The sequence below is a fragment of the Drosophila persimilis genome, unplaced genomic scaffold, assembly GCF_003286085.1.
Source record: "Drosophila persimilis strain 14011-0111.01,24,50 unplaced genomic scaffold, DperRS2 tig00000000-arrow-pilon, whole genome shotgun sequence".
NCBI classification, from domain to species: Eukaryota; Metazoa; Arthropoda; class Insecta; order Diptera; family Drosophilidae; genus Drosophila; species Drosophila persimilis.
In genome coordinates, this window is record NW_020825288.1 from 27,822,822 (window position 1) to 27,845,833 (window position 23,012).

The window sequence follows — 23,012 nt, forward strand, 5'->3', positions numbered from 1 at the left end:
CTTGTAGCTTCTTGGCTGCAGTCGGATAATGTCACGCTAATGCCACCAGCTTTGTCCTGCTTAATGTTGCGTCTAGTTATTGGATTTCGGCTGTACGCTCACTTTAAGGTTCTAGGTGGAGGGAAATTGATCAATAGTCGTTTGAAATGGAGTCGAAATCGCGGCATATGCTAAAAATATACTCGATAGTTTTTGAAAGATGGAATCAGTGGTGGCTTTGTAATAATTTGTCGAGCATTTGCTTTAACACTTACCCATTTCCTGGGCTCTGCCTTCTAGTGCACACAAAATATTTGTTTTAGTAATTTTTGGGTAAAGAGCACAAAAACATATCAAGGTAAGAACTGTAGAAATAATTTCTATACTCAACTCTAAATATCATTTTTTTGCATGTTTAATACAACCAGTAAGCTTGTATTTGATCTGATCTAGAACAGCCATACTGTCATGTGTCTGATGGAGGCAGTGAAACACCCGTTGGATCCGCAAGAAAAAGCGGTTTCCTCAATAGCGAGAGGATTTCTTATTCTGTGATTCAATTGCCAACTGATACAAATTTTCCAACTGATATTTTTTAATCAAGGAAAAATTGCGGTGCATGCCCTTAGAATGCCTTTGTCCCCCTCTCATTTTTAAAATGGAATACCAATTGAAGCAAAAGGAACTTGATGACGATTTGACAGAAGTATATTGGAAATATCTTTATCTGCGTTACGCTTAATTTTGCAGAAAATTAAATCCAATCTCATACTTTTTATTACGCACATTCAGCAATAATATCAGCAATTTTCGCCATTCCTTTCAGGACACTTTTCTTGTCAACCGCACAATTTGCGTGTGTGTCCAGGATAAACGTATATATTGCTGATATGATAAATGTGTATAAATTATGCACATGCAGACAGAGTATGAAACCCTATAAAAGCGCCGGAGGCGAAAGCCCGTCGCCACACACACAAAGCCAACACAATCCGCCGAGTGAACGAAGCGAAACTGAGCTTTGAGTCAAAGTGAAAGTGGCCATATAAAATGATTAAGTTGCAAGTGAAAGTTATTTCATGGGTTTTTATAATTTTAACAGGATTTTTATGCACGCCACAAATTGAAAGCATAAATACCAATTTCCTTGAGCTGGCAGCCTTCGAGGACTTTCTGCGGTCGCAGCACTTGCAGCAGTCGCTCGTAGTCCGTATCAAAGGACGAGATGGCGATGGCGACGAGGATGGCGACTGGAAAATTGAATGCCACCAGAAATTGTTGGCCAACTATCGTGTGCAATTTTATCAGCCAGGAATTTCCCACAATTTCGACGATCTCATGTACTATGGGGCGCCGCGTACAGCGGTTCTGGTGCTAAAGTTCGAGCACCGTCTTGTCAAGCAGTGGGTCTATACAGTGGCCTCTAAGGCTGGATACTTCAACAATTCACTGGCATGGTTTATGCTTGGCACCAGTCGGGCAACCCAACTAGATGAGGCACAAATTACAGAACATTTGGGGGGCTACAAGATGGGAATTGATGTGGATATCACTGTGGCCTTGAAGGCCAGAGATAAGTTGGGCAAATAATGAGGTAACTTTGTGGGAATGCTGGTCATATTTCCGATAACTTGCAGCACCTCGTGGCGGCTTTATGATGTGTACAGGATTGATCAGCAAGTGTCAAGTGCCCCCCTGATTGTGGAGAGAAAGGGAGAGTGGTCTCCAGCGCAGGGATACAAGCTGATGGACACCTTCCGCAGGAGCTGGATAATTCGAAGGCGCAACTTTCGCAATGTCACCCTGCGAGGCAGCACGGCGGTAGGCAAACTTATGGCACACCCTTTTGGGTAGCGGCTTCTCTCATCTCTCCTCCAAATGAACACAGGTAACGGAGAAACCTTCGGGCTATGATGACATGGCGTACCTGGCCAACGATAAGCAGCTCCTGCAACTGGATCCCATGCAGCGAAAGACCTATCAATTGTTCAGACTCGTCGAGCGGATGTACAATCTCAGGTGGGAGTGGGTCAGAGCGGCCTCCAAAAAGTGCACCAGAGTACGCGCTAATAAGCCAACTTTTCAGCCTGGCCATAAGCTTCACGGACAACTGGGGCCAGCAGCTGGCCAACGGCAGATGGTCGGGTGTGATGGGTCAGATAACCAACGGGGAGGCCGACTTTGCCGTGTGTCCCATTCGCTTTGTACCCGAAAGGCAGCTCCATGTGCAGTATTCACCCGTTCTCCACACCCAGCCGTGAGCAGATACTTGTTATCCTTCGATTAGGCGGTGGTCCAACTCAACCCTCTTTTCTTGCAGCATTCACTTTTTGTTCCGCCATCCGCGGCACAGTCACATTCGGAACATATTCTTTGAGCCACTTAGCTCTCAGGTGTGGTGGTGCGTCCTGGTCCTGATTACATTCAGCATCCTTCTGCTGGTGCTCCTCATCCGCCATGAGGCACTACAGAATGGAAATCTTGTGGAGACACGTGTGGCCTTTGTGTGGTTCACCATGCTGGAGACTTATCTGCAGCAGGGCCCGGCCACCGAGCTCTTCCGACTGATGTCCACCCGTTTGCTGATCAGCGCCAGCTGCATCTTCAGCTTCATGTTGATGCAGTTCTATGGAGCCTTCATTGTGGGATCCCTGCTCTCGGACAGCCCCAGAAGCATTGTCAATCTGCAGGCGCTGTTCGAGAGCAACCTGGACATCGGCATGGAGAACATCTCGTATAACTTTGCGGTGTTTGGCAACACCAGTGGACAGCTCGTAAGAGATGTATACAGCAAGAAGATCTGTCGATCTGGAGAGCACAATGTTATCACCTTGGAGCAGGGAGCCGAGCGGATTATAAAGGGTCGTTTTGCATTTCATGCGGCCATCGATCGTCTGTACAGGCTGCTCCTGGAGATGCGGATGGAGGAGCACGAGTTCTGCGAACTCCAGGAAATAATGTTCAATCCCCCCTATGCGGCTGCCTCCGTGATGGCCAAAGGCTCACCCTGGCGCGAACATCTAGCCCATGCCATTCTCCACCTGAAGGCCACTGGCCTGATGCAGTACAACGACCGCTTGTGGTCGGTGCCCAAGCCGGACTGCAGCCTCTTCAAGGCCTCCCAGGTGGAGGTGGATCTGGAGCACTTTGCCCCGGCTCTCTTCGCCCTAGTGCTGGCCATGATAGCCAGTGCATTGGTGTTTCTGCTGGAGCTGATGTTCTCCAGGCTGGCTCCCTTCCGTCCAAGTTAAGATGGGTGTGGGCCGCCAGGCGCAATGTCCATTTACGTAATCAGCTTGCAGAGCGCCCAGCTTGGTCCTGGCACGACTTTCGGCTACAAATTTGTGTCGCTTTTAATGTTTTCTGCATTTTTAATAATAATAAAAAATTTGTAATAATGTCAGCTTCGGGCGCTTGCAGCTATTCCCATTGCTGGTCTCTCCAACGAAGAACAGCGCAGAAATTAAAAATTCCATTAAACTGCAAACACTTGCATGTACTCTCCCGCCACCATCACCATCACCCTCACTATAACCCTCATCCTTCGCCCTCCCCATCACCCTGGTATGGGGGTCAAGCCAAGTTTTCTACACGAAGCAAGCTCTTCATTTAGACTTAATTATGAAGGGGCCATAGCCTGGTGGAGGACGAGAAGAAGTGGGAGAATGTCACTTGTTTTCTATTAACAGACAAGCTTTTAAGGGGGAAAACCCCCTGAAATTCAAGAGCTAACCAGGAAAGGGTTCGCTCGACGGCTGCTTCCTAGATGGAAGAATATATTTACCTATGTATTTCTGTGAATAATATAGTCATTCGACATTAAGAAAGAGTTTTATCAAATGTATTGTAATGAACCTTTTAATCCTCATGTTGTTCCACTCCCATTCGATTACAATATCTTAATAAATGCGTCAGAAAATTGTTGGAGCAATCGCAAACCTAATTGTAAAAGTAATCACATTTGTTGCACTTGAATGCGTTGTCGTTGCCCCTGCCCCACCGCTAACCAAGAGACGACCGACCCGACGCATGAGAAGCTCCCATCTGACTGTGGTCACGCATAACCTTCAATTAAGTTGTCATAATGTCTGACAGTCACGGACAACGGTACAACGGTTAGGGGACGATGAAACAGGGGACAATCCGGACTTCTACAGCAATATAATCACATCACATCTGGGTAGTTTAGAACGAGATTGTGCAATGGCATGATCATGACTGGTTCAGCAATTGCAACACAGTCCGAGGGCGCGGATAAGACTTGTATAAATCGGTTGAATATAATGAGTCTCCTTTGGGGGATAGCCCTAACTGCTTTCGTGCTGTAAGTACTCCTAATTATTCCAATAAAATTTAAATTTAGAAAGTATTTCTTATATAGACCTTATAACCAATAATATGTACATATCTATTCGATTCCACACACACCCACACGAATATGACAAGGACCCTACCCTCACACACATACATACACATGTCAAATTATGTAAATTTACAACATGATTAAGCTCGTTTAGCCGGACTCCCGTCCAAACTCGGAGTAAGTAGGCCTCAATGTCGTCAACGGTTGGGTCTCCGCCTGTGTTTGTTTTGCAATTCAAATGAATTTGCTTCAGATCCAGAGGGGGTTTTGGCTCTGGGACTGGTGACTGGGGACTGGGGCCTGGGACAAGGGACTGGGACTTGGGTCTGACACTGGGACTCTCACTCCCCTCTGCACATTTGGCATGTTTGTTTCAATGTTTAGTTGTGTGTGTTTGTCTGTCTGTCTGTCGTACTTTCCCCTGTCGATCCCACACTTCCGCTTTGGTTATATAAATTCGTACAAATCGTTCGATGGCCGTTTGCTCTGTTCTGTTGGTCGAAGTATCAATTGTTTGGCATTGGTCTTTATTTATGCATTGTTGTTGCCTTCGTTGTAGTCGATGTCCTGTAGTCCATGTCCTCTGTAGTCCTCTCCTATCCTGGTGTGGCCTATCCGATGTCTGCATGGTGGTCTGTGTATTTTATTGCTTATGGTTATAGTGGGGATAGAGGCCTGCCCGCACTCTGAATGAATTTATATTGTTTTTGAAGTGTTTAAATGTTTGTCCATGTTTGTCACAGCGCCCGGCCTGCCGTATGCGGGCCGGGCCGGGCCGTATGCGTAATGCGAATTTATGCAGGCTTAATGTTAATACTGGACTGGGCTGGGGTGGAAATATGCAGATGAAAGAGGGAAATACCCCAATGGCAATTTTCTCACTTCAATGGCAAGAGATTGAAGTTTATGCAAATAACACTTTGAGGGGGAAGATTTTGATATAAGTGATAATTAAATAAGACAAAGTCAACTTTAATTCGAGGCTAATAGACAGCAGGAAAATGTTGAATTCCAGAGAAATTTTTCTTCTTAAACCCCAAACCAAAATCTCACCAACTAGCCACAACAACTTCGGGCAAATCAATATTAATTTCTGGAATTTACTCATCCATAAATTTATTAATAAGAAAGAAAACAAAAAAGAAAAGCGAAACAACAATCTGTAATATTTTCACAATTTCTGCTGCTGTGGTTTTCTCTCGACGCTTTAATACTTTTCCGCTTTCCACTCTTTTGACCGATTGTCGAATCGAGGAAAAACTTTTGCAACTTTTGCCGCTTGCTGCATTTGTGCGGCATCCCTCCTTCCCTGAGACCGAATTGTCTCGTTCTGTACAGCTAATGCCTGTACTCGTGCTTTCTGTCCCCAGTCCTCAGTCCCTCCGCCAGTCGTAGGACTGCTCGCCTTGTGTTATGTGCTTATTATAAAATAATTAAGTCCTTTAGGAAATTATAGTTCTTGTTGCTCTGCTTTGGTCTGCAATCTTTGCCCCGTTGTTATCCTCTCTCCCTCTTGGACCTCTGTGATTTCTGCGCTTTTTCCCCTACATTGTTCTTTTGCTTTTGTGTTCTTAATAGTTGTGGCTTTTTATTCTCCTTTTTTGCGCTTGATTACTCATATATAAGTGTCTCCAAGGAATGAAATAACATAGTAATGATTGCCTCAAGCTTAAAAAACTCTACATAAATTGAAGGAAAGTCTCCGAATAGTTATTTTTTACGTGGGTAGATGTGTGTGCTCCATTATGCTCTACCCACAGACCGACACGACACGACACACACAAATTCATTTTGTCTTCATTCTACTTGTGGGCTGCCACTGGCATATGAGTAATTTATTGTGTATCTAATTAATTATTGCTGTCTGTGTAATTTTTGTGCTACAGAATGAATGTGCCTCTGTCTGTCGGACTGTCTGTTTGAATGCCCCATCTGTGTGTGTGTGCTAGTATCTGTGTAGGCAGCATCGTTAGCATTGACTTAATTGTCAAGCCACAGAATGACTCTATTAGGAGTTCAAAACCTATTCGTATCTTGAACCCCCGGGCAGGCCCTGGCACTGGACATGATCTATGTGTATGACATGTGCCCTACAGCTCCAACTTCAGCTCCAGCTGCACTTAAATTGATGTATACTCTGGCCAAAACAGCTAAAAGTCTCTTTAAAAATGCCCTGCACCGTTGTGCGACGGTTGTGCCAGAGTGAAGACCCATCCATTTTTGCATGCCACGGAGTATGACAAGTGTTGGCCAGCTATAAACAGGAAGCAGGACACCCAGGACACGCAGGACCCTTGATAGAGGCATGGACACTGACACCGACACCCTGCCAACGAGCCATGAATGGCCCTTTAGTCAATGTCCATGTGGGTGTAAAAACCGTTTGAGTGTGGGGTTTTCTATGAGTGTGTTTGACTGTAGAGTTTCCTTTAATAGTGCTGGTTACTTTTAGGGATCTCTGCTGCTGTTCCACGAGCATTACCCATCGCACTTTAAGATATCAGTGCACTGACAGCGATTATCGCATATCAATTACCCAATATTCCATGTATTCTAAGCGCAAACACGTGCCGATATTGGGATATAATCAATTTGCGATGACCAAAACCAACCGACAGGATTTCGCATTCCCAGCATCATACTGATTAGGTTCGAAGGCAGTTTGCACTGATTTGCTTGTGCATTTACCTGCAAGAAGGTACTACATTCCATTCAAGCGGAATGTTGACCCAGTAAACAAGCAGTACAGCAGCGACAGCCGGCCGATAATCAGGGTGCAACGCGTTTTGGTCCATTCCACAGAACGTGACAAGGATGGCAAGGGCCCTACTGCTACTGCTACTGCTGCCGCTTCTGCTGCTGACCTGTTCGCGAAATGGAAAGCAAACAACCTGTCGCCCGACAAAAGAAGCTAGCTGCAAACTCCCAACAGCAAATTCGCCCAAGCCCAATCCCTGGCCCAGTTCCTGGTCCAAGACCAAGTTAATGAATCGTAACCCACTTGCAACCATATGAAAATTAATTACCGAACTAGTTCAGAAAACTTTCGCCACAGCAAAAGTTAAACGCACCGAAAAAAGTTAACGGGAAGCCAGAGAGCAGAGCCAACCAATCAATTTTCGTCTGCGACAAATGGAATGCTGCAAATGGCCCAAAAAATCGTTAATCAAATTAAAATTTATTTCGTATTTTGGCCCGAAACTGCAGCGCAGACATGGTCCAGCAAATTTATCATGGTAGCCAGTGTAAAATACTGCAGATACTGGCATCCACTGGATGTATCTGTATCTAAATGTGTCCATGTGTACGAGTATCTGCGTACGTGTCCGCATAATTTTGATGGTTCGTTTCGAAGAGATTTTTTGGTCATTTTTCGTTTGTTTTGTCGACCAGGCGGCGCATAAATTTGCATCTCAATTGGTTGTTGGCCGTTGCCTCTGCCGTTCCCCCTCCTCCTTCTCCTCATCCTGTTGGGACGCTCCTTTTTGACCAGTGTTGCCAACGTTCTTGTTGTGGCTGACGATTTGCCATTTTAATTAGGCAATGTCCTGTCAAAAGCAGCCTCTGGCTGTGGCTCTGGTTATGGGCAGAGAGAGATAGACTCTGATTTGACGGCTGTTTCCGGTCAACTGTTTGTCCAGTCAAACAAAGTGCGGACAAAATCGCTTTGCTCCTGGCTGCCCCCGTAATGGGGGGCTTGCCGCAATTGGCGGCCAAACAGTACATAGTTTCTCCTGTAATCCAGCATTATGATAGAGTTTTGTATTAATATTAAGTTAAATACCTGATTTCTATTAGCTTTAATTAATCCTGATAGCAATGAAAAGTCTGGTAATTAGGAGAGTGGTATTTCCAAGCGCATTCGTATTTTTTTCTTATTTAAAAAACAGAAAACTTTTGCATTCGTTTGACGTCCACACAAGCATACAAAAACTGCAACTAAATAATTGTCAAAGACTGTGCGAACGTCAATATAGTACAACCCAAGCGCATACATGCGCATACAAACACACACATGTGTCCACAGACGGGGGACCCGGGGACCGCGCAGCCGTTGCCGTTGCCGATTCCGTTTCCGCCTTTTGCATGGCGAGTGCGTGTCTGCGGCTTTTGGCCATGAGTTTTGCATGTCTGTGTGAGGGATTGTGGGTGACTGTTGACAATTTTGTGGTCAACTGAAGTCAACAGGAATACAGTGTGACCAAATTGCTGATATGTCAACCCAAAAGATGTGGGAGAAGGAAAAAGGTACCAATTATAGACATTTCTAGCTCTCCAATAAACCGATTCATTTAACTTTTCGTCCACAAATTTCATTCTCAAAGTTTCCCAACTACCTGTTTCGACAAGAGCACATTTATTCCAAAAATAATAATTGAATATAAAATAAATTTTAGCAAAATTATATTATATAACTTATCAAACTTAATTATAAGGTCCATTTTGTGGCTTTTAACTTTTTAAATGCTACGTTTTACCAGGGAAATGTCTCCTCTAGCAACTGCAATTTCTCTGCCCAACCTGCAACTTTATGAGGCTGGCCATTTATTTTCCTGCCTCACGGTTTAGCCTAAGCCTTGGCTTCATTAAGTTTTCCCATTGCGGTTTTTAATTAATTAATGTCTTCATATGTAGCACATACTATATGTGGTAGGGGCCTGTGGCACAGTTTACGGCTAAGAAGGCAGCAACCAGACAAAGTATTAAAACTAAACCCGGCATGTAGGCACGTAATTAAAAAGTGTGTGTGTATGTGTGTGTGGGTGTGTTGCCATCGTCCTAGACGAAAACTTATGCTCAGCCAAAGGAGAGCCAAAGAAGCTGAAAACTGAGTCAACAACTTTCTATTTTGTCAATGAGCTGCAGCTGCAGCTAAAGCTAAAAAAAGGCAGAGTTAGGGTCGGAGTTAGAGTTCGAGTTAGTGGCATGAACCTCCTGTAAATGACACACTCTGCATATGAAACGAAAAATAATTTTTCAATTCACAAATGAAACTTTTGACACACACACACACACACACACACGCTTTTTACAAAAAAGGAGAGCAAACTTTAAACTTTGCACCAACAGCAGCAGTTCCCCAATGTAAAGTGGTAAACCAGGAGAGAGGGGGGCCGAGCAGGAGGGTGGGGAGGTCCAGCTGCAATTGGAATACTACTGTTCCGTTCCACAGTACGACCGAGTATGTATTTCTTTGGGGTCGGTGGGGTTTTTTGTGTGGCACTCCTTGCTGTTTTTCTTTTAGCCACGGCACAAACTCCAGAAGGAAATTACAAACCAAAGTAAACGCCAAGAGCAGCCAAGGAAGTTGTTGACGCAGGACGAGCGCCGGCGCTGAGTGTCAGTGTCATATCCTGTGCCAAAAGTGCACACAGAACACCAGACCCCAGGCCAGACCCATAACCGAGAGCCAAGCGCCAAGCCCCAGTCGAGTCGGGTCGAGACAGAGACTGAGGCTGCACATTACAAATGAATAATTTATGCGCGCGCTCTCAACGGCAGATGGATGTGGGCTAAAGATGGGAATGGGTATGGGTGTGGGTATGGGTGTGGGTATGGGTGTGGGGATGGGAATGGGAGCCACTGCAGACTCCTGCCACCCATAGACACAGTCACGGAGGACTGCGGCAACGTCCAATCCTGGTCAATGCCAAATGAGTTGTGGCAACGTCTCGCTGGTGCCATAAAAGAGAACAAGGCAAACGGGAAGGCAAACGGGAAGCTGTTGCTCTGCATAAACTAAAATCGTTTGCACCGAAAAACCACTCCCCTCTCTACCCTCTCTCTCCCCAACAGCATGCCAAGACCAAAGAGGAGCAGAGCAAATTACATGGCTCTGGTGTGAAAATTATCTCCTTGGCAAAGCGGCAAAGAAGAAAGCGGAAGAAAGCGCAAACTCAAAAGTTATTAGAGCAAATTTTTGCCTTTTGCCTAAGTAATGGCCAAGTGCATATCTCTCAGCACATATTGAGTTATGACTTAATTGGATAAGAGCCCGCTAGGCGAAACTTTGCACTACCATTCGCTGGCCCATAAAGTTAGCCAGCCCCAAAGTTCAGGCAACATTTTTCCTGGTTTCTGGTTGGTGCCGTGGAATGGATCTCGTAAGACTGTGATTATGTCCTCGGTGAACCCTAAGTAATTTCTCTTGATTATCTTGCTTTTCCAGAGACCCAAAATGCAAGCACTCTGGTCTCAAGATTAGAGTGTTTCTTGCTTTCTCGATAGTGCAATTCAACGCTGATTGGCATATTCCCATAAGTATAAAACTTTGCTCTCACTTGATAAATACGACTTCAAACCAATTTACGTCACATTTGATAAGGTTTTCGCTTTGTTGGATTTGCATTTTTAGCGGATGTATACATATACCCCCGAGCGTCTGTGAATGGCGGAGCGATACGAAAAATACTATATTTTATTGTTTAAGCTTAGTCATTTTTAAGGAAATGGTACTGATTTGGATTAGGATGCTAATAGATTCTGTCTATATGGTTTACAATCTCATATGAAAGAAACACAAAAGAATCTCCAATCAAAGCAACTTTAATGCAAATACGCTACCATTTCCCTATCCATCTCCCTAGAAGCCGCTTTCGTGAACACCTAAAATACACACAGCAAAAAAATATATATGTATACTTATATAGAAGGAATCAAGGATATAGAAACACCGACAGAATGGCAGTGCGATTTGTGCTCATTTGTCAATGCACTGGTGTGCTCCGTTGCCGCCTTTCGCTCCATGTCGCCCCTTCGGCTATGCCCCATGCCGCCTACCGAATGCAGTTTGTAGCTGTCTTTGCATTTGTCGATGTTGCCTGCCATTTTGTTAGAACACGGAACACAAAACAATACCATTGTCAGTTGTTGCTGCTGCCTCTATCCATTTGGTACATGCTGTTGGGATTTTAATTTATAATTCAACACTCGAACATGTCGTCAAAGAGTTTCATCAATATGTACTCTAAAATCAACAGCGATTCACAGCGGCGTAAGCCGATTAAGCTATTCGGCTATCCAGCTACTCTATGGGACTTAATCTGTTGTTTTAGAGAGGGGAAAATAACTATTTGCCCCTGTCTGCAAAAGACTCTATCAGCAAACATTTCTTTGATTAACTTCAATTTGTGGTGCACATTTTTTTTGGCATAGCCAAAGCATTCAGCAGGCCAACAACTATTCTGGCAGCCACTTATTTCAAATTCATGGTTATTCGAAAATGCATTTTTTTATTGACTCGCATGCTTTGCAGCCGAAAGTGCTCAAAAATGTTGTTTATCAGAGCACATGAAAAGAAACAAACTGCCAGAAGAATCATCATCATACAAAATCGTACAGTAAAAGAGCTCTCAGGAAAAGAGAACGGACTCTCTGTACAATTAATTGTGCTCTTTTTGCTTGTGCCCACTGTGCTGTAGATTTCTCAAACCATAAGATTTTTCATTCGATCGCATTTCATTACTCTTGTGATCGTTGAGTAGAGAAGGTCGTTGTGACATCTCTCAAAATGTTTCATTGCGAAGTTTTGCTTTTAATTTGTTGGTTGTTTTTCATGACCTTCACTATCGGTGCGTAGACAAAACGTAAAGACAATAATGGCATATTTGAATGTATATTTAATTTAAAGTGCATGCTACCTGGAAATGTAATGATGGACAAGAGCTCAGCGCCTTCAGCAAGAGATGCGATGCCCGAATAGACTGTTCTGATGGCACTGATGAAACCTTTCTCGAATGCCACAAAGCGAACTGCACAGAGCATCAGTGCTCGTATGGCGGCTGCTTCAGCGAGAGCCAGCTGTGCGATGGCACCCCTGACTGCTGGGACAAGACGGATGAGCATCCACACTTTTGTCACAAAGAGCTAATGACAGAACCAGAGCCCATGAAGACTTTTATCCAGGAGAGATGCTTGTAAAGAAAACGATGTAGTGATCACCGCAAAGCGCCTAATTAATAGTGTTTTTTAGGGAGAATCAGAGTAGATGCTCTAGAACGGAGTGTTTGGATAAGAAGTATTTCTGCGACGGCATCAGGGATTGCCCGGATGGCAGCGATGAAACCAATGGGAACTGCATTGCTACCACATGCCCCAGTGGCACATTTCGGTGCGCCTACGGTGGCTGTCTGGAAAATGCGAAGGCATGTGATCATGAAATCGATTGCTGGGACGGAACCGACGAAGTGCCATTCATATGCTTTGAAATGCGGGGAAAACCGCAGGGCAACTTGTGGCCCAGTCACATCCCGAGAAGGAATACAACAAGCCGGACCACATCGCCAGTGTTAGTTTATCCAAAAGTGAAAACTGCCTCGAGTGCCCCTGAGCCTTCGTCCGTCAATGGTAGTTGCATCGTTCCTAGCAGCCTCAAGAATCTGCATCTGAAAACACTGTTCAATGTGCTGCCCTATACGTTTGGCTCATCGATATCCGATTCGGTTGTGGTGCGATTGAGCTGCTATGGGAATAGCCAGCTAAATGGCAACGATCTAAACCACTGCCTCCATGGCATTTGGCAGGGACCCTGGCCCGAGTGCATTCCCACCTGCTCGCTCAGACCATTCAACAAAGATCTCTCCATTCGGGCTTTCTGCATGTACAAGGATGAGATCAGGAACTGCAAGACCCAGAACACCATTGGGACCTCAGCCACTGTAACTTGTGCTCCCGGCTACAAGCCCACTGATATAATCACTTCAGAGATCCGCTTATGCGAGAAGCAGGCTAGTTCTGGAATCGCCGACTGGAAGTTCATAAAACCAACTCGATTACACTGCATTCCAGACTGCGGCAAAATTCATCCAACCGTTAAAAATGATCCCTGGCTTGTTAGCATATTTCAAAGTGATGTCACATTGTCGAACTATACTTTCAAATGCCGTGGCATAATCGTCAGTCCATGGCGCGTTATCGCTGTAAGACTCTGCATCAATGAGGAGAATCCGATGCGGTATGCCATTGCCGAAGGAATTCAATTGGCCAGCTTTACGAAAAATGGGGAGCATTCCTATATGCTCCACAACGTGGCCAGTATATTTAATAGGTATGCTTTCTAAACATATAGTCCGATCATTAACCTTAATCCAAAATCTTTGCAGCCAAAAATTATCGCTTCTAAAATTGGTTAATCCCCTGATACTTTCGACATCGGTGCGACCAATTTGCATGCCGTCAAGGGAATACAATACGAATTCTTCGGAACTCACTATTACTTCGGATACTCAGAAGAAATATAGTTTAGTCAGTATCGAAGAATCAATGCTGAAACAGATAGACATGGATTTTCACTGACATAAATAAAAAAAAAAAATATAACGAAAAGATAATTTCTGAAAACACAAATTTCCAGGCCATTTCCTTTTCCCCGTTTAAAAACCATAATCATAGATCACCGATTTTTCTATCAAAAAGTTAGATACAAACAAATCAATGTAATTGTTCTACATTGTTCTTTTTTACGTTTACTTTTCTATTAGTTTTTTATTAGTTGTATTTCACTTAATTAAATAATTAATAATGGCATCCATAACATCTGAATTGCGAGCACCGACAGCCGGAATTGTACCGCACCTGAGGCCATGGGAAGTGATTGCTTGGTCCCAAGAGCAGCTCGGAGGCATCTACTCAGACTGGGGACTGTACTTTACTCGCCATCAGCGCTTCGCCCAAGGAATTCATTATTTGAATAAAGCCTTGGACATCAATGCCAACGACACGAATACTCTAATGAGACGCAGTAAAGTCAAACGGTTGAGGGGCTTGGCCCCCGAAGCCCTCAAGGACTGTACCCAGGCAGAAGGTATGAACGATCTTTGATGGAATATAGAATCACGTTTACTAAGTTTTTTTGAGTGACTTCAGCCATCCTGGGATGGTCGATGGGTGACATTGCCAATCCACATGTTAGAATTGAGATCTCTGATGCACTCTACGAGTCGAATCGCTTCGAGGATGCCAAGATGAATCTTCACAATTCTCTGGGGCTGTTCAGTGGCGCCCAGGCCAAGCCCAGTATCAACCGACTGGAAGTGGTATGCTCAGAACAATCAATCCCCGATCCCAAAAGCCTCATTGCAATCTCTCACTTCTTATTCAGGTCGATGAGAACTTTAAGGAGATGTTGAGTGACGAGACCTCACCGGCAGTGCAGCGCCTGATCCGTCGCATGATTACCGATCAGGCCAGGCAGCCAAAGCCAGTCGCGGATGATTGCGATGTTGTTAGCATTTTGGAAGTTCCGGTGAGCCAATTAATATTAATCTTTGTACTCTCTAAGATCTCTAATATATTCTGTGTCTCAAATGTAGGAAGTATTTGTCTCTCCACTGGAACAAGCCAGACGGAAGCGATGTTTCAATATCTACAATCAGACGTATCTGGATAAATGCTGGCTGGATATGGCCTACCTCAAGGATCTGCGTGGCAACCCCAATGTGCTGCCGAAACACTCAAAACAATCTTCGCCCTATTTGAAGAATCTGATGGATACAAATTACACATCAGCGCGCACTTTAACGGTTTGACCACTTTCATTTTCATCCATTTTGAGTGCTCCTAAGAATCGGATTGTTTTTGTATATAGAAAATGCTGCAAGCACGTTGCCCCATGTACGCCAAGTATTACCAACGATATCCGAACGAGGAACTGCATCATAAACAACAGGAGGAAAATCTATACAGAATTCAGTATCAGACGAGGAGAAATATGTTCAAGATTTTGCGAAGCATTCGGCATTTGATACAAGTCGGTTCATTAGATGTGAGTGTTTCTTTTGGTTTTGGGTTTTTTTTTCTAATGCTTCCTCCCACAGAAACTGTCAACATTTGTTGAGGAGGTTATGGGCGATTATGTTACCGTTAAGACGCATCGCACAATGCCATGGAAATTTGAATTCATTAATGAGGTCTACAACTACTTGGGTTTGGCCCGCATTAATGAATACAAAATTCCCAGCGATATGACCGTCTTAAAGGGCAAACAACGTCTATTGACACTCTTCGGACTGCCCCATGAAATGAATATAAATGCGCTTAAAGAGAATCCGAAGCAGAAAAAAACGATGAACGTACCAAGAACCGATTTGAGGGATCCCAAGACTGAGTTGTTCAAGTGGGTATTACATTGCTCTGATTTTGCACTCTGATTGAATTGTTATTTAATTGCTTTTCCAGGAAGCTATCTGCTCGCTATGAGAGCCGCATGAGATTCGCCAAGTATCCCATAGAGCGTGCCTATCTGCTGCATGAGCTGGCCCTAGCCCATATGAACAATAATTCATTTAATATGGCTGTTTCACTGGCTCGCAAGGCAATGGAGGGTGAGTCAGGAGTGTGATTACGATTAGAGTTAGATACATATAAATTCCAATTCCAAATTCTCTTGTTCGACAGAGGCCACCAGATGCAACAGCATTGTGTGGTGCTTCCTGAGTCTGATAGTCATCTGCAAGGCGCACGCAATTATGGAGAAAGTCGAGAACCAGAAGGATGTACTCGCCGAAGCCTTTGAGTTGGCCAAACGCCTCAAGAACCTGGATCTGTGCCTGTTCATCGATATATGCATGAAGGTCAATGCAGAGGAATTACTGATAAAGAGGATGACAATAAGAAGAACGGGCATGAAGTCGGGTCGGGATTCTTCTGATGAGGGTATCGACTAAGCTGCATATCTAAAGAAGACGCTAAATGTCCTCCCGGTTTTGAGACACGCTTCGGGCCAATGCCCCTTGATGGATACCACGAAAAGTCACAGCTAAATTACATAGAAGAAACTGTAGAATCTGTAAATGTGACAGGGAAATATATTCCGTATGTAATCTATTATTTTATAATACTTTTTAAGCTTAATGAGTTACTGGGGGTCTGTGGGGGTTTGGTTGTACTAGTGGCACAAGTTTGTCGCCGGAAAAAACTTTAAAGTGCGACTTTCCTCTTGTATTTCCGGCAGGCCAAAAACTTTATCTCAATGAGAGAAACCTCAAACACATTAACGGCTGCTGGTGTTGGCCATTCAATCACAGCAAAGTGCAGCTGCAGAGCAGAGCAAGTACTGCTCTGCCAACTGGTTCTTATATATAAATAGTTGATGCTGCCTTCCTTTCCTTTCCTTTCCGACTCCGACTCCGACTTTCCTCTTGATTCCGTGTTGCGTCGTGCTGTTGGAGGCGGCAACCTTTTCAGTGTAAACTTTGCCAACAATTTCGGATTTCAGAGGGGGAAAGCTGGGATCTAAGCGTGAATCAGACTCTTCCTCTCTGCCGCTAGTTTTTCCTGGTGTCTTGCCACCTGGCGGCGGCAGGAAGTTCCGAGCAGCATCGCATACAAAAGACGCAAATAAATGAAGCCATTTGTTGTGTTTTTAGCTGATTTTCGATGCAAAGGTTTGGCCAAAAGGTGGCAAAGTTTTGCACCACCTGGCAGCACCAGCACCAGCACCACCTCTGCCTTTGAAAATTGTTGGCAGTTCCCATTACTTGCTTGTCATTTAAATTTTTCCCCTCGCATCGTCCGAGAGCTTCGGGCTTCGTGTGTTTTGAGTGGATTTTTAAATCCGGCACGCCAAAAACTTTCCGCTCTTCCTCGACTTTTGGCCGCTGTTTCGTTCTGCAGAAGGTGATGTACGTGCTACAAATGATGCTACAGCTACATGCAACGGAAGTGGAGAATTCAGCAGAGGAAATCATTTGTCGACCTTTTTGTCAGCTGTTAATTTAGCAATATTTTCACCTGCCTCTTCGGTTGAGATTAATTACATGGTGAAGCTCTCAAGATTGAGATACTGAATGCTAAGTAGGTTGAAATTGTTCTCTATCTTGTGTATATTTGCCATGACATTACGCTGCACCCTAGGGGCCTCATTATCCACTTTAAAAGGAGCTTTAAGGCCACCGCAAAATGTTCAGATCCCCATCATCAGAGTGGCAGCTGGTAAGCATCGGGGAATGTCTGCATTGTGCTTTGTGTGTTTTATGAGGCAAAACTACACAAAGCCAAATAAGAACAAAGAATGCAGAGGCAGGCAACAAAGAGAAACAGCAGCAGCAGCAGCAGCCTCCGACAGCAGCAGCAAGGAGCCAACTAAAATTGAAACTCAACTTTGTAGACACACCGGAGGCTGTTGCTCTTGTTGCAACTGCCACTGCGGCTGCTGTTGGTCTGTTGCATGCCATAAAAAGGCCAAAGAAATTGCTTGCAAGCAATTAAAAGCGCAGCAAGGCAAATAAATGGCCACGCCCACGATCAACGCCCCACAACTGTAATAGACTTAAGCTAAACGGAGTCGTCAGTGGCTGTTGCTGCAGATGGCAGGAGCTGGCTTGTCGCAGGAGCTGCCTTACAGCCTTGCTGTAGTTACCAACTTGACGTACTAGCTGACTAATTAGTCATAAAATTACACGGACGCAGGACGACGGGAGAAAGTCGAACAAAGGTCTGGCAAACATAGCAGAGGTGGTCCGACAGAGGGAGGCTCCCCAGTGGCCAAGTCGAAGTGCACTAAGAGGCGCCGGAAGCAGTTGGCGGTGACGGAAATGCGTGCCATCTCCCTCACTCACACACATGCACTTGCATACGTATATAGTATATGTATGTGTCGAAGCCTGGACCAGTATCCTGGGCGTGGGCCTGGGCCTGTGCCATTCCTTATGCTTGGGGCGTTTTGTCTGCCACTAATTGCTGATTTCCCGTGCCGCTGGCTATGGAAACGGTCTGAAAAACTAGCGATGGAAGGGTAGGGTGAATGCCACAAACTACCGATTGCATCACTAAGAACGGAAACAGTGTGACCATCCCCCATGAGCGCACACAGAAACTTCACACACACACACACACACATACACATACACCTAACCAAAGCGAGGCCGCACATTTGCCACATCACTTATTAGCTTTATTGCTTTTAACAATTTCAACTTCCACTTCCTGCAAACTGGATGGCTGCTAAAACGTGTGCTGATTAGTGGCACATACTCGTACAGCCAGGCACACACACACCCCCAATGCCAGAGCCAGAGACAGAGGCAGGGCCTGGAAGCGAGAGGCAGAGCCATAAATTCCTGAGCTGCAGGCAAAACTGCAGCCAAAGTCAAAGGCAACCAAACCAGATGAGACCCCGCCCCCACACACAGGAACAAGCCAGAATGATAGTAATACGAGTAGTGGGAGAGAAAGAGTGGGTGCAAGGAAGACTTGGGCCAGGCAGACACATGCAACATTTAACATTGCAGACAATTTATAAGGACATTCATGGCACACGGCGATGGCGATGGGAGAGAGGCCCAGGCACATAACTTGGCACTCGGCACAATGCGAACAGCTCCGTTCTGCCCCCATCCGGTGCGGCCATGTGTCCTGTTTTAGTTTTTTTTTCCCCCCTTACTCTAAGGCTCCCTCTGGGACAGCACTCTCTCTGGTCCGCTCGCATTGTATGTGAAATTCAACATTTAAGCCACTTATGGGGCAAGTTGAACTGGCATTTCAAAGGCTGCGTTGCAAGCAGCAGGCAGTAGTAGCAATGGCAGGAGCGGCAGGACAATGCCGGCTGGCAAGATTTATAGCTGACTAAGAGCGTGAGAAGAAGAGCGCCAGGAGAGTGCTATTCGGATCCAGTGGCAATGATAAATGCCACCACGAAAACGTTTAAAATGAAGCAATAATATTTAGCATGTAATAAATGGATTAAGACAATTACACTGGGGATATTCTCAGGGTGGACTTTTTCGCAAAACACCTACCAGAACTGAAGCAATCCTGCTTGCCGAATCTGCTGCCAATCTCATCCAATTTGATATCCATTCGATGCACCCGAAACTGGCTCAATCTGTCAAACCGCCGGACACTTAAATCTGCCAGGCAGAGAGCCAATTTTATGGCTGCAACTGAAGCAGCAGCTGGGCGGCTGTATAGTGGTGAATGTACGAGTAGTTACATTTTGTAGGTTAATGCATCGAAGACAGGACCGCCCAAACACATACACAAAACGATGTCCCAGCATCGACCCAATCCAGTCCAGAGTCCCTGTTGCGGCCAATTCTTTGGGGGACAACTTAAACTGTGAGGCAGAGTGGGCTGTGGGTTGTGGGTTACGGGTTGTGTGTTGAATGCATGCAAATTAGATTCGGGCGAGGTAGCAATGGGGCCAATCCGTTGTCCAGCCAAGCGACAAGGATAACTAAGCCACAGCCGCCTCGAACGGAAAGGGAACGATGCACTCCTGGAGGATTGGCTGCAAAAAATCCCAGGGAAATCTGCGGAAAATTAGATTCCACTCTCCCAGTGCTGCTCCCCCGAAAACTACTGCTACGTGCTGGCAAACCGATTGTTGGGTGGATTGCAAACTGTATTTATGACACGTGACCAGATGAAATTATTTGCGACCTGGCATTCTTAAATTGTAATTGTGGCATTTCAACCTCCTTTTGTGCCCAGACTGTGCCGTCACACGACATGAAAAAGGTGGACAGCTCAGGCACACAGGCAAGATTAAGTAAAATATGCATACACACACATATACGGGTAGGACGAGTACGAATACGAGTAAATGCAAAGTAGGGTGTAGGGTAGGGTGTCCTTCGATTCGTGGAGGGAATATGCGGCTGCTTCTGACAGTTCTGTTCGGTTGAGTCTTGGCTTTCTCCCGACGATGTCTAGATAATAAAGTCCCCTGACAGCTCAGATGTCATATTCGGATTATTTCGGTATGAGCATTTCTTATGAGACTCGCACAGCAGCGCAGCGATTACGCGACAAAGAAAAAGTCCAACGGGGGTACGAGTATTGTGTGTCAGCGAAGGAGGAAAACATACAAAAATAGATGAAATGCCAGAAGAACATGCACACATACGAGTATTTATTTGCCAAATGAGCTGCGTGAACAGTGGAAGCATATCAACTCATTTATATAAGAAATTATATATTCCCCGCTGAAAAAGGCCCTGCATTCCACTGTAGTTCAGGCATATCCTGCGGTGCTTCTTTGTGAGTTGAAACAAAAGCCAGAAAGAACCTTCCGAGGCAGTGCAGCAGTAATAAACTTCACATCCCTTGAAGCCAATCCCCATACCACATCCAGGTCCTTAAGTTTGATTTCTTTAAGAGCAAAAAGTAAATCAAATGAGTTTTCGCATGCCGCTGACAGATAGCATTCAATGCAAATGGCTCTGGTCTGGGCGCTCCACCCATTTATACAAAGACAAAGCTTATAAATGAATGGCCATGCCATGCCCAAAAAAAAACGCCCGAAACGAAAGACAATTCAATGCGTGACTTGACTGAACAACTGACGGATGTACTTGAAGTCAACTTCATTTTAATCAGCGACTGGCAGCGACGCCCAACTATTAAAAGGGAAACGTAATAGTGTGTCTGTCTCCTTGGCCTCGAGCCAGAGCAAAACCGAGACCCCTACCCTTATGCCGCCCACCTTTAGCTGGGGGATAACGATGAATTTGATAAGCCCCGGGTGATAAGGCGGCGCCGCGGCAGACGTTCTTCGACTCGACTTCAGTTCAAAATGGCGTCACAAAATACATTTTCAAACGAGCAGCGAAAACGTGAGTTGATTAGCAATAACCCGCTGGCTCTCTTCCTGTGTATGTATGTATGTATGAATGTACGGGTGCTGGCCCCGGGTGCCATTGTGTGGGTATCCTTAGCGCCATTTTGTTTCATAGCCGAGACAAGTTTAATGGGTGCTCTTAAAAGGTTTTCCCGGCACCCGAATACGGCTCCCGACACATTAGTGCTCGAGAGCGAGTCTGCTGCTGCTACTCGACGGATACTAAAAAATTGTATGCATCAAGATATATCGTAAGCACGTGGCTGCCATATGTCAGAGCGCTCGCCTTTTATTAATATTTTATATTTGTTTTTATTTTTATCAAAAACCAAACAACGAAAAACAAACAAACAAACCACCCGAAATGGAAATGGAAATGTTGTGTGCTTATTTTCGTATTCATCGCCTGATGAGTTTCCAATGGAAATTACCCACGCATATTGCGTAATGGCTGAAACAGTTTTTCCGATTGCCGTTTTTGCTCATTTTTCAATTAAACGCTTTAGCAATTGTCAACTATTTCAATATAGTTTCATGGCATGGCTTATATTGTTAGCTGCTTTAATTTGCCATCGGCTGTCGTTTGTCACAGTTCGAGTGGCTCTTTTCCTCCCACTCCCTCACGGTCTGCAACTGCATTTGCATTTGCATTTATTTTCATTGCTTTAGCTGTCATTGCTTACGCTCTCTTGCCTTTCGATGGCCATCGCAATTGAAGGCCATTAAAAGGCATGATGCCTTTTTTGCAGAAAATATTTAAAATGAATAACCATGGACCACTCAGCGGACGTTCAAACAAGGCTGAAAAAAATATACTTGGATGATGAATTTGAGATATAAATAAAAGAAAAAAAGCCCGATGAATTGATACTATTAAAAATTATTTAGAGCAATTTAATTGATTCTTAGATAATGCAATACAGAATGATTTATAGATCGAATTTCAGAAATTGCTGAAAAAAGCAGCACCATTCCCCCAAACATATTGCACAACCCTCCGAAGTATTCACCAAACAAAACTTCATCAAAAAAGATACAAAAATAAAATGAATCTCAGCCAATAAACCATAAAATGACAAGCAACCCAAAATGCAGGGCTGGACATTGACAAAGCTCTCCAAGAAATTGGCCCCAGAAATATGCATGACTACGAAAAGGGGAAAAAGAAGAAGAAAAAGCACTGAAAAACACAATCCAAACAAAAGGAAATTAAAAACATAAATATAAAAGTCAACCCACATACGCAAGGGTCAGTCGGTGGTGGCAAGGTGCTGGTCTGGTGCTGCCTGCACTGCCCCATTTTTATGCCCCACAACCAGTGAAAATTATGAGTCAAAGCTTTTTGTATCTGTGGCCAAGGAGTTGTGTAGTGTAATTCATTTGCTCTGATGTCTTCAAACAACAAACAAAAAACAAGAAGAATTAAAAGCAAACCATGGCGACAAAATGCAGCAAATATTCAACACTTTTCCAAAAGGGAATTGGTAGGAAAAGGATTGGGACTTGGGACTGCGGCAGCTAGAGGCGGACTCCGGGTATACGACTCCGGTCGCCGTTGTCGCTTAACATAGATAAATTGCGTTAGAAAAAGGGGCGTCGGTGTCCCCGGGTCCATTCGTATAATTCACTTTTGTCAGACTCATAAAAATTGTTGAGTGACATTTGTTTGTGTTTTCCCGTTTGCCATTTGTTCCTGTTCTGTTCTTTTGCTGTTGCTCTCTTTTCACTGATTTTTGTGTCACACTGCAGCCATCTTTTTCTTTTCCACAAGACTACACCCACACTCGCATAGATACTAACGCTCTCTCACCCATACACACACACACACACACACAACGAAAGGACAGTGTTTTGCCATTTCGCTTTTAGCATTTTTCTTTCTTTTTTTGCGCCGACAGCCGACTGCCTGCCTACCAGAGCTCTCGTGTTGCCTGCCGTCTCTTCTGTCTCCACATAAAAGAAAATTAGTGAGTTTTGTTGCAAAAATATAAAACATGCCTACCCACCTCCACCCATTTTGGTGTTCTTTTTTTGGTTTTTGCTTTTGACATTTCTGTTGTAGGTACATAATGACAAAGGTTTCCGTTTTCAAATGGCCCAACACACAAAACG

The 23,012-nt window shown here is 44.6% G+C and overlaps 3 protein-coding genes across 3 annotated transcripts; all 3 read left to right on the forward strand.

The window, feature by feature from the left end:
- Positions 1 to 996: 996 nt before the first annotated feature.
- On the forward strand, positions 997 to 8,253 carry LOC6594271 (glutamate receptor U1). Its single transcript, XM_026994736.1, has 6 exons — positions 997 to 1,556; positions 1,617 to 1,800; positions 1,868 to 1,998; positions 2,066 to 2,236; positions 2,300 to 3,196; positions 8,187 to 8,253. Exons 1-6 carry the CDS (start codon positions 1,030 to 1,032, stop codon positions 8,251 to 8,253), a joined length of 1,977 nt encoding a protein of 658 aa, XP_026850537.1. The 5' UTR covers positions 997 to 1,029.
- Positions 8,254 to 11,872: 3,619 nt separating this feature from the next.
- On the forward strand, positions 11,873 to 13,687 carry LOC6594272 (modular serine protease). Its single transcript, XM_002019483.2, has 4 exons — positions 11,873 to 11,913; positions 11,973 to 12,258; positions 12,315 to 13,388; positions 13,444 to 13,687. The coding sequence occupies exons 1-4, from the start codon at positions 11,898 to 11,900 to the stop codon at positions 13,634 to 13,636; spliced, it is 1,569 nt and encodes a 522-aa protein (XP_002019519.2). The 5' UTR covers positions 11,873 to 11,897; the 3' UTR covers positions 13,637 to 13,687.
- Positions 13,688 to 13,845: 158 nt separating this feature from the next.
- Positions 13,846 to 16,149, forward strand: LOC6594273. Its single transcript, XM_026993644.1, has 8 exons — positions 13,846 to 14,144; positions 14,207 to 14,376; positions 14,442 to 14,585; positions 14,653 to 14,862; positions 14,928 to 15,104; positions 15,157 to 15,455; positions 15,518 to 15,663; positions 15,737 to 16,149. The coding sequence occupies exons 1-8, from the start codon at positions 13,862 to 13,864 to the stop codon at positions 16,003 to 16,005; spliced, it is 1,698 nt and encodes a 565-aa protein (XP_026849445.1). The 5' UTR covers positions 13,846 to 13,861; the 3' UTR covers positions 16,006 to 16,149.
- The last annotated feature ends 6,863 nt before the right edge of the window (positions 16,150 to 23,012 follow it).